The sequence below is a fragment of the Hippocampus zosterae genome, chromosome 6, assembly GCF_025434085.1.
Source record: "Hippocampus zosterae strain Florida chromosome 6, ASM2543408v3, whole genome shotgun sequence".
NCBI lineage: Eukaryota > Metazoa > Chordata > Actinopteri > Syngnathiformes > Syngnathidae > Hippocampus > Hippocampus zosterae.
The window spans coordinates 8,945,132-8,956,786 of NC_067456.1; the positions used below are offsets into that span (position 1 = coordinate 8,945,132).

The 11,655-nt window shown below is 44.6% G+C and overlaps 1 protein-coding gene across 2 annotated transcripts in view; it reads left to right on the forward strand.

The window, feature by feature from the left end:
* Positions 1 to 11,444, forward strand: part of sh2b3 (SH2B adaptor protein 3) — a 44,249-nt gene extending 32,805 nt beyond the window's left edge. For both annotated transcript variants that reach the window (XM_052067192.1, XM_052067193.1), the window contains exons 3-8: positions 3,007 to 3,108; positions 3,188 to 3,276; positions 3,823 to 3,974; positions 5,661 to 5,875; positions 5,990 to 6,167; positions 8,149 to 11,444. In XM_052067192.1, coding sequence (XP_051923152.1) covers positions 3,007 to 3,108; positions 3,188 to 3,276; positions 3,823 to 3,974; positions 5,661 to 5,875; positions 5,990 to 6,167; positions 8,149 to 8,525 — 1,113 coding nt within the window. In that variant the 3' untranslated portion in view covers positions 8,526 to 11,444. The remainder of the gene's footprint in view (positions 1 to 3,006; positions 3,109 to 3,187; positions 3,277 to 3,822; positions 3,975 to 5,660; positions 5,876 to 5,989; positions 6,168 to 8,148) is intronic.
* The last annotated feature ends 211 nt before the right edge of the window (positions 11,445 to 11,655 follow it).

Sequence of the window (11,655 nt, forward strand, 5' to 3'; positions counted from 1 at the left end):
TCTGCTCTCCATCATTCCCTTTTTCTCGCTACAAGCCCCCCACCCCACCTCCCGTGTCTCTCGCCGTCTCGTCTGTTTCCTTTTGACGCTTTTGTTCTCTCACACGCCACTCACCCCGCTCCCAACAACCGGCCCGTCCTTATATTTCTTCGCCGCGCTCCCCGACGTACAGCTTGTCGTCCCGTGGGCTGCCGTGTTGATTCTAGAGAGACATGCGAGCTTCGTCTGTGCTCCATGTATGGACGTGGAGTGGGGGTGCGAGGGGAGTCGTAGCAGAGCGGTGAGGGAGTGATGATTGTTGTATAAATTTCCCCACCAGTTAAATAAACTGTGGAAATTTGCTGTAAGATAGATACTGGAGATAGACGGGCGGACAGAAGAAGACGGATAGGATAACAGATGCGGCTACATAAGTGCACTGTGACATTTTTGGATGGGCGGGGGGGGCGGCGCCCCTGGGCTCTGATTCAACAGAATGTTTTTTTTTTTTGTTTCTCTGAAAGACATGTAACTGGTCGAGAAAAATGATACACAGAAGAATACTTCTGAGGAATGGAATATGGCAGCCAGTGTTTAAAAGTTAGATCAGTAATGCAATTTTTTTTCTACTCTCCCCCATGTTCTGTAACAAGACACAGTTTTCTAAAATTTACTGTACATAGTGCATAAATACAAGCATACATTGATTTGATATTGTTTAACATTAACATACAATTGTTTTATATTAATCATATTATATTGGATTAGACTTTTGCCGAAGGCTTGTTTTCATTGTAGTGAAGATTTCGTATAACGGAACAGGGGGATTTTTCGTCATAGGGGGAGCAGAAAAGTGGGAATGGCTTTCATGCATGAACATTTTTATGGGTATTTTCGCCCATGTAGGTTTCATTGTAGAGGAGTTTCACTGTACTGTATTATTGAAAGTCTCTCTCTCGCTCTCTCTCTCTCTCTCTCTCTCTCTCTCTCTCTAGGGGTGTTCACACGGCAAGATTTGGTCCGGTGGCTGCCCCAGTAGAGCGTTCACACGTGCAAATTAGCTCCGTCGTAGCCCCGGCTACACCGAACCAAATTTGATCCACCTCAGGGAGGTGGTTTAAAAATTTGCTCCGGAGCAAATGCTCGTTTGCGAAGCAGCGGCGATGTAAATTTGCACGTGTGAACGCAACTGGGTTAAATTTGCTCCAGAGCAAATGCTTGTGAAGAGTACGTACGGCGAAAATGCTTTCGTGCTATGTCGGACTTCCGTCATGTGTTTGTTTAATAACGACACAAGACTTGGCTGGTAACATCTTTCCTTTTGTAGGAGACTGGACTGTCTCGGAGTTGTTTGTGTAGTATGTTCCTTTGTTGTGTGTTCACAACCCCCCCGCCCCCCATATAATTTCTTTTGTGATTTCCTCTCTTGATTTTCTGTTTGGCGCATTACGTATTTGCTTTTCTGAGTGTCATTGAAGTCGTCGTTGATTTACGTTTTTGGGGGCGGTCACTCTCGAGCAGAAGGAGAAGGACGTGCCTGTCCAGTAGTCGCTTGAGTTGTGTATACGTTTTAAAAAGAACCAATACGACAGCTCATTTGGCTTCTGTCGTTTTGCTCCGCTGCAGAAACTGCCGCAAGTGGGGCAGCCCCGAGACTGTACCGGGGGTTGCCCCGCTCAGCGGCTTTGTACATGTGAATGCTCCACACAATTTGCTGCGGTGCAAAATATCCCGCAACAAACTATCTCGGTGCAGCACCGGAGCAAATGTGTGCCGTGTGAGCACCGCTTATGTCTCTGTCTTGGCAGATACTTAAAACCAAAGATTCGGATTCGGACTCGGGTGATAAAAAAGCGTGATGGGGACATCCCTAATTATTATTATTGAATATTTGACCCGTAAAATCGGTCATGCTTTTAGTTGGACATAAAGCAAAACTGAATAAAGTTGTGGCTGGTAGAGAAGCATTTGATCAAGAAATGCTGAAAAGGGAAAGATGATTTGAAAGTCGACGGAGTGATGACAGCCTCCGGGCTGTTAAATTCGATGAAGGTACAATGATTCATACGAAGGCGGACCAAGATGGATGCAAAAAAGCCCCAAAAATGTGTTTTAGTGAGAACACACTGGCGCGACTCAAAATGTCAGCAGCGCTGCCGAGCCAGCCGTGCCCACACGCCCAATCGAGCGCCAACATGGCCACCGGCGTAAACACGCACACGGATGGATGAGTCGGTCAGCCGGGCGTGCGGGCTTGTGGCCCCCCCGGGGTGTACGGTGGCAGCTGACAATAACACGTGCAGGCGTGCGAGTCAGACAGTCGTGAGAGGTTAAAGCGTGTAATTCATATGTTTGGTGTCGTGCGTCCGAGCGCACACGACCGGTGCGGGAGGGGAAAGTCGCCAAACCATGATGATGAGCCCAAGTCATCCGCTGGCTGACATCTTTCATCACCATCATCGTCGCGGTCATCATCACAGAAGCTCAACGCTGACCAAACAATGACAAGACGGAACCTCTCCAACTAGGGATTTAGTTTGCCGTCTCGGTTTTACTCGACGCAGATATGCCATCGCTGTTCCATGACAACCTCTTCAGTGAATTTCAGATTTCTCTGAATAGTTACTCTTGACACACATTTTTGGTGGTCTGATCACAAATCTGTGCGTTGTTCGTCGAAGTTTGGGACACACGGAGCTCAACAATAACAACTCAATTGTTATTTTGCCACAATTCAGCCCACCAAGTCATTTCTGGAGAGCTCCCGCTGTGCTTGGGGTGGACAGATCATGCCGATGACACGTCGTACGCACGTACTGAGCTCATTAACCCCGTTGACACACCAACATGGCCGTGCAGCTCCCATTTATTTCCTGCGTTTACCGGACGAGCGGTGCGCCTTCCACGCCGCGTTCCGGTCTCTGGCGGCCTTCGCGGCGACAGGAATGCGCGTGTGACTTCGATTCTCGTCTGTTTGCTGACATCGTTACATTCCAATGAACGGCCATCACCGTCTGTCTCTTCTAGGCCTCCGCTCCCAAACTGACGACTCACTGCTCAGATATCCAAGAAGTCCGTCGCTGCAACCGGCTGGAGATGCCCGACAACTTAAACACGTTTGTCTTAAAGGTGCGCTGCTTCATTTTTGAGAGCCACGCCGCCTTGATTGTGTGGCTCCATTGAAAAAGCTTCTCTGTCACCCTCAAAGGTTAACCGAGGCAGTTTGATATTTGAGACAGACAATGACCAGCAGGTCAGCTCCTGGACCACAGAGATCAAAGAATGCATCAGCAACAGGTGGGAAACGCGATGGAGCCGACAATATTTTCAGGGACCGGCCGTTAAGGCCTGATAAATACGACAAAATAATGTGATATGACCTGCATGCAAACTGGTGTTTTCGAAACAGAATAAATACAAATCATGACCCGAGGAACGTCCTATCTGGCCGCAACGCTTTCTGGTCATTATGGTAACGTTTAAACGTGCCTTCAAAATAAGATACTGTACAACGCAGATAAAAAGTGCATGAAAAATACGGGAATCTCCCGTTGAGATAGATCCGTATTTTAGGTCGAACTCCTGATACTGTCTATTAAATGTTTCTTGAAAGTCGTAGTCGTTCTGTTTCCTGGCTAGGCCTTTTCCCGTCCCCCCCCCCCAAAAAAACTTGCCAAGACCTTTGTTTTTAACTCATTTTGCTAGCTCCTGGGTTTCATTTTAGCGGTAACGTATCACGTGACCTAGAAGTGCGCCTCGACCCGCATCAAGAGTGACATACTGTAGAAGGATGTAAGAGAGAATCTGGTAAATTTTCAAAATAAAATGTGTGTGTGTGTTCAGGTTGGGTACTGTGGATCTGGAGCCCCTCCCCTCGGTGGCTGACGGCGCCCTTTCGACCAATCACAGGGCAAGCTCCGAGTCTGGCAGTCAAAGTGATTGGAGGCCCGCTTCGTCCCACCTGGCTCAGCAGACACGTCCCGTCACGATTAGCTGTACGTATTTATTTTCTTTTTTTGGGGTCCTTTCATCTACGTCACGTTATCCGCGTCCTCGGCGGCAGTCGGAGAAAAAAAATCCATCAAGCGATTTGGCAATGAATTGATCAGAGGGTTGCGAAATTCCATGAATTTTCAAAGTTGGAAACCTCCTCCGTCACATCCTCAGATGATTTTTGGAATTTAAACTTGAAGGGAGAGAGGCTCAATTAATTTACGATTTTCAATGGGGATGTTGTTGGTATTTTTAGGACCATGGCGGGGTTGGAATTGTGCTCAGTTTTCAGTGGGTTGCTTCCAAGGGTTGAGTAATGGGTGATTCCGTAATTTTTTTTTTTCCTTTTCACAGAAAGAATAGATTTTTCAATAAAATATCGAAAGCCCGATAAAGGTTCCAAAGACATCTGTTGCTATGTCATGCTTTTTAATTGTAGCATTTTAGATACCGATCCAAGAGCTCCCAGTTGAACTTCCTTAGGAAAAGGTCGTGGAATGTGTTCCTTGTCTTTGCAACCTTAATTGATACAAACTCATCCACTGCCAGCAAACAGCTCCCCGTATTGCCATCCATGTTGACTGTTCTTGACCTGAACAAAAGACACTTTTCTTTAACCAGCAAAAAAAAAAAAGTTTATTGTTGCCTTTGGCTTTTCTGAAGCAATCAGCAATAGAAAATGAATTGGTTGCACCCAAAAGCCGATAAAACAGGGATTTTTGTGAGAAGAAATGCGTCAAGCAGAACGGTGACTTTGACGCAGATATTTTTTTGCCTTTGCGACACCTCAAACTGTAGAACAACAATTTCAATACTGAGAAATGACATTATTTATTCATACATCTAGAACTTATCGACGCGCCGTGAGCCGCGCCGACTCGCTCCATGAACTGACCTCTTTTCTTACGATTGCGATCCAGACATTCTCTGTTTGTACCGTACATATACATACCTTATTTCAAATGTGGGCTGCTTACATTTCTCTGCCTCATTGTCGACTTGACAAGCTGAGATTCACGCGCCAGTCTGTCTCTTCTCAAAAGCTGTGCTGATCACAAATCCAAATTGATGCAAAGCTGCGGTCTGCAGGCATCTGTTCATCATGAATGTGGTTTCGGAAAATAGACACGATATGATGAATCAACATATAGATGAGAGGTGTCAAGAGTAATCACCAACTAATTAATAAGTAGAACGATTTGTATTCAAACTATTTTTATAAAGGAATAATCATTTAGGGATAGCTTGAAAGCAGACAAACTATAATTTGCTTTTCATCCCAATATTTATTTATAATAATTTACAAGCATCTGCTTTTATTTTGGAATACAATATCCAAACCAGAAACGGAATCAGTTTCAAAACATTTGGCGAGTACAATATCCCTTTTGCCATGTTGTTTAGTTGTTTTTTTTTTAATCACTAAATTACACCAAATAAGAAAATTTGATTGCTTAAAGAACAATAAACTGGAAACAATCGTTTTTAAATACACTTGCAAAAGTAAAATTGTATTTGATGACGTGATGAAATAGTCAACAGCATAATTGCATCTAAAATTTCCGATAGCGAAGTCCCAAATATGTGACATGTCCCTTGAATTTGGTTGACGAATATGAACGTCCATGGCAGCGAATGTCTTAGCCTGGTTTTTGGGTGTAGACCACTTCCGTGTTCCTGCTCCCCAGACCCTGTCGCCCTGGCTCTGCCGGAGCCGCTCATCCACAAGACCGATCACTTCCTGTCCTCCTACCCGTGGTTCCACGGGCACATCTCGCGCGTCAAGGCGGCCCACCTTGTTCAGAGCTCGGGAGCCGAGGGCCACGGCGTCTTTCTGGTGCGTCAGAGCGAGACGCGGCGAGGAGACTACGTCCTCACTTTTAACTACCAAGGAAAAGCCAAGGTGAGTATGGGAAGCCTCACAGAAGGAAGGGGGGGGGGGGGACTCTACTCAGAGTACTGTTCTGATTTCCCCGTTTGTGTGTGTGTGTGTGTGTGTGTGTGTGTGCGCGCGCAGCACCTGCGCCTCTCGCTGACCGAGTGGGGGCAGTGCAGGGTGCAGCACCTGCGCTTCCCCTCCGTCGTGGAAATGCTCAGCCACTTCCGCCTCTTCCCCATCCCGCTGGAGTGCGGATCAGCCGGCGCTGTCACGCTCTCTAGCTTCGTGGTGGCGGGCTCCAGCCCGCCGTCACAGGGTGAGCATACACACACACACACACACACACACACACACACACACACACACACACACACCAGTGTTGTGTCCAAGGACCGGCAACCCAAGGCCAAGGCCAAGGACTTAGAAAATTTTCCGAGGCCAAGGCCAAGGACCAAGGACTGATTTTGAAGCTGAAGCCTAGCCTAGGACATGTATAAAACAATGCTATCATACCACTTGGCAGATCTTCATGATTTGCAACACCCCTCCATCATAACCCCTTGCACTCCCTAACGCTTGAATGAAGTGTTTTTATTCAAAGAGTAGAACAGTCAGGGGTACGTGTTATTTATACTGAGAAAAACAAAAAAAGCATATGATATACATTTATGAATGAATGTTTTAGTGCAGTAGTTTCTTAATATGAAATAAATCGACACTCAACAGGCATGACATGGAACGGAAGACAAGTTGAGAAATGACTTTGCATAGAAGTCAATCACAGAGTGCAGGAAAAGCGCTAATCTCTGCAGTGATCATTTGACAGTTTACCGGCAGCGAGTCCCGGGGACTCGCTGATCAGAAAAGTATGAGTCCCATTCTGCATTGAGAGAGTCCCAAATTTCGAATTCTGAAATGGTCTGCTTATTCAATTGCATACGATAATAACACAAACAACAACATATACATACAATTATAAACAAATGTTGCAAAAATTTTAATAATTCAGTAGCAGGCCTGAGGATTTCGGAAATTCATGGTAACCGTTTTTCAGTTCCGTCGGATTACCCAATGGCGGATTACCCCATGGTAACTAACGTTGGGTTCCGTTAACGTTCATCATGGGAACCCATTTTTCTATTTTGACTGATATTCATAATCAAGAATTCTGGCACTCAAAAGTATCATGTTTCAAGGGTAAATGTTTGAAAACGATGCATTAACAATGAACATTACATCGGCAGCTGTGTACTTCAGGTTTATTCCAAAAAATAAACGGATCAAAAACTGGTGTACTCATGTGGCATCATCAAAGTATTTTTTTTCCAATCTCACACTGCAAAGATTAATTTACTGGTAATCTTTAATACAGGTACGTATTGATGTGGGTTGACATCCTCTTCCCAAGACGATGCATGTGTAACCTACGATCAATTTGACGAAAGAATTTAACACACGTCATCATGAGTTCTACCAACAGTTAACATTCGCATTACTACACCTTGTGACGAAGGTTTTATTCAAAAAATTACCATGCTACAACCAGTAAATTATAGAACAACCAATACTGTTTCAAAATATTTTTCATAACGATTAGCCTACAAATCAAATGACCAACTTGCCTCGTAATCGTGCCTCTCGTCGTATTTTGCTCTCGTGTTCTGTGCATACATTCCAGGTGAGTTTAGTGATACACCCTTTGGACGATTCACATGAAAAATCCAACTGGCATTCCCATTTCTTAAATGTCGTAATTAGTAGACCTTTGTGAGGTTTTTTTTTCCGCCGCCATCTCAAACTTACGACCATGTGTAGTAAGGCGTTTTAACCCGAAAAAATCGACCATGTATAGTAAGGCATTTTTTGACGAAATTTTTAGCCGAAAAAAATCGACCATGTATAGTAAGGCGTTTTTGGATGAAAAAAACGACCATGTATAGTTGGGCCTTTTTGGACAAAATTTTTAACCGAAAAAAAACGTCGTGTATAACGACATGTATAGTCAGGCGTTTTCAGCCGAAAGCCGAAAAAAAACGACCATCTATGGTAAGGTGTTTTTAGCTGAAAATAAACGACCATGTAAAGTAAGGCCCTTTTGATACGCCCTTTGGACGATTCATATGAAAAATCCAACTGGCATTCCCATTTCTTAAATGTCATAATTAGTAGAGCTTTGTGAGTTTTTTTTTTCGCCGCCATCTCAAACTTTCAACCAACGGAATAACAGAAACCCTTTATTATTTATTTATTTTTTATAGAAGTGTTAGTTACTGTCTGTTTTTTTCCCCCTGTGGCAGGTCAGCTCTCCGGCACCCACTTGGCGCCGTTCTCGCTGCACCGCTGGAACTCGGAGCCCAACTTGGCTCACTGCGGAGCAGCTCGAAGCTGCAATCAACCACTTTCTTCTTCTTCCTCATCCTCCTCCTCTTCCTCGTCTTCCTGCGCCGCCCCGGGCGCTTCCGGCCCGCAGCTGCCTCGCCGGCTCGGCCCGCCGCCGCCGCCGTCGAACGCCACCGCCTCCTCCGCTCCCCTGCGCCGCAGCGAGTCGGCGGGTCGGCCGCCGCCGCTCCGCCTCGGCCACCCGCCCGTCTTCCCCCAGCGGGACTCGGACTATGAGTTGGAACCCGAGCGTGGACGCAAGCGGGCCATCGACAACCAGTACATGTTGCTCTGACCTCCCGCCGCCCGGCTCCACGAGATGCGCATGGGTTCGAGACCAAGCCCCTCCCCCCCGACCCCCCGTGGCTTCCGCACGAGTGTCCGCAGTGAATGTATTTTGATGTATGGGACGGGCAGGGGAGCACGCGGCTCATCTTCAAGCCCAGCGTGCAAAAACTATTTTATACGTTTTTTTTTTTAACTCAAGGTTGGCTTGAACCAATCCTCGCTTCGCACCACTCATGGGTGAATTGAGTTTGTTTTTTTTTAATTTATCTTGGCCGCCTCCTTTCATTACTTTGCTGATGCAAAATCACTTTTTAAGCCCCCCCCCCCAAAAGGCTTTATTCTTGGCACATTTCTTCTATAAACACAACGGAGCACTCTTCTTTCTCCTCTTTGTCACGCTTTGAATCTTCTGACGCTCTGTCACAAGATTTCTCATATTTGCATATTATTTCAATATGAAAGCAACGCGGTGGGTGCGGGGGTAGTGGGTCACACACCTGCTTCATAGTGGAGAGATTCTGGATTCGAATACTCCAGCTTCCTCTCGCAACCCAAAAACATGCATGTTAGTTTGATGAAGGACTAGAAATTGTCCACAGTGACCAGCAGCCTTTTACGCCACCTTCCGCCGGAGTCGCCGTTTTTCTGCAACGATGACGCAGCTCGAGCCCCTTTCACACCGAATCCTGCGTACACTTACTCATAGGCGTTCTTCTACATGTTGTGGCTCCACCCTTTTTAAACACAGAGATCCTGCAAAATTGTGAAGCGCCGTCATTTTGTGAGTCTTTTACACAGAAGCCTTCTCATGAGATGGCTTCTGCGTGTGTGCGCTTTCAAACAACACAGCAACCTTCGATGAGATGATGTCAGTGCTCATTTTGTGTCATGTCGGAAAAAAAATATTTTCACACAGACAGTAACAAATGCTTTGAACACAAAGTTGTGGGAGAAATGAGTATCGTTCGAGATTGCGAGAAAAAAAAAAACGTCATCCATTTTACACAGAACCCAGCTAAGGCGTGTGAAACTTCACATCTGCGTCGACTTTCAGACGGGTGCTCGGTATCCTGCACTCGGATAGTTCAATGATGTCAGCACCAGTGTGTGGTGTGAAATTTTAGAAATGAGTGTCACATGTCCCAAATTTGTAGAATTGTGGATATGAAAAGTCTGCACACCCCAGTTCAGACTTTGTGCTATTCAAAAAACTTTTTTTTCTACGATTAGTCTGATGTGTAACTGGTTCAACTCGATCCAATTAAAAAATGTATTTGTATATATTCTTGAGGCAAGGTAAAAACGACTCCGATCATGTGGTTGCACAAGTGTGCGCACCCTCTTGTAAATGGGATGTGGCCGTGTTCACAATTAACCAAATCACATTCAAAGAAAAGTGTCGGCATCCATCTGCCAACATTTAAAGTGGTGAATTTGAAATGAAGTTCATACGTTCTAGTTGGCTTTCCTTGATGTCCTCTTTTAATTGGGTTGTACTAGTTACAGGTCACGTGAAAAATATCTGCCTGGCCTTTGAGAGGGTTGTGTGGACTTTTCATACCCAATGTAGGTCGTTACAGCTCTAATATGAAAAATGGCAGCTTTTACAGATAGCGTAGCAGGGGTGAGCTAGCCATCCTGATACGCTCAAACTCTAGCCTGGAAATCTCGACTCATCGCTGTAGTGGGTGCGGCTTGCCAGGCTTCTCAAACTCTTGCGCCTTCTTCAGAGTGTCAAATGGTGTGCGACTCGTACTTTACCAGCTGAGTCACGCCTTCATTGAACATTAGCTGATAGACAACAATGTCATGTGACACTGAAGAAGGCAGAAGACTTTCGCCGAAACATGTCAGGTAAACTCCAACCTAAAAAAAAAAGTGTGTGACAAAAGAACCGATAAGTTCAATATCGGTTAATTGTTCTGCCTGTGATGATGCGTCACTGGCATAGATAGACGACAATGAATGAAAGCTCTTGGTACTCACTAAGGTCGCTGTTAAGAAAAAACTTCTATGTGCCTTGTGGCGCGTTTGCGCAGTGTCACGCGCGTACATTTTCATTTTCATTGGGTGATTTATGAAAGTGGGGTTTTTTTTTTACATCCAACTCTACTTTTGTTTTTTTAACACACAGGTAGCATTAACTGTTTGGTTTGCGACGTCACCATGACTACAAATCACCAAATCTATGTCCAGCACGCTTTATTTTGGTAAGCAATGGGATGTCTTAACACTAACGCACGTCCGATTGTTTTTTTTTCCCCGTTTGTTTTTCTTTTGGCACTTAACGGAAATGGACAAAGTGTGATGTTGTTCTTGCAACTGTAACATGTCGACCCGTCGCGACTCCTCTCTTTGTTTCAGAAAAAAAAAGTAAAAAGATAGTGTGTCGTGCAATATTGATTTCACATAGCCACAATGTTCTCATGTTTATATATATTTTTTAATCAGTGTTGGGGAACCTTTTTATATTTTTTAGTCCTCTGAGGGCCAAACTAAATTAAAATGAAGAAAATGTGATTTAACAAGTGTTTATTGTTCAATACGATAAGCGTTGGGTTAAATGTTTTCCTCAAATATATTTAACAGTTCCTTTGGGGATTATTTTATTTTTTAGAATTGCTCCATGTTGGATTCCCCAGCCCTGCTTTAAGGCTTCTCATCTAAGTTGCTTCAGCCACACTCCCCCCAATGACCATGAAGATGGTTTCATGCCATTGTGGCTTTTGAGTTGATTTGAAAATTTCCCGTTAATGACATGAATGTGTTCTCAATACTGTGTGTTTACCTCAGCACTGTAAAGCTCCCCCTACTCCCTCCCAAAGACCACCACCAGAGAGCTTTCAAATGAAGATGTCTTTGTGATTGCAATCCCTTTTTCATTCAGTTGTAAGCCTTCTAAATTATATATCAACTGTACATTGGACTGATCTGTTTTTTTTTTTTTTAAATTAAACCTAAACAGATTAAAGTTTCCTTCCACCCACTGCAGACTTAAAAGTAGTCGCAATTACCATTAGATGAATGTACTTCCTCTCAGTCTGATCTTTATGCTAGTTGACAAGGTTTTTGATTCAACAAAAAAAAACAACTATCGACATAAAAACATGTCACAAGAATGACATTTACACCATTTA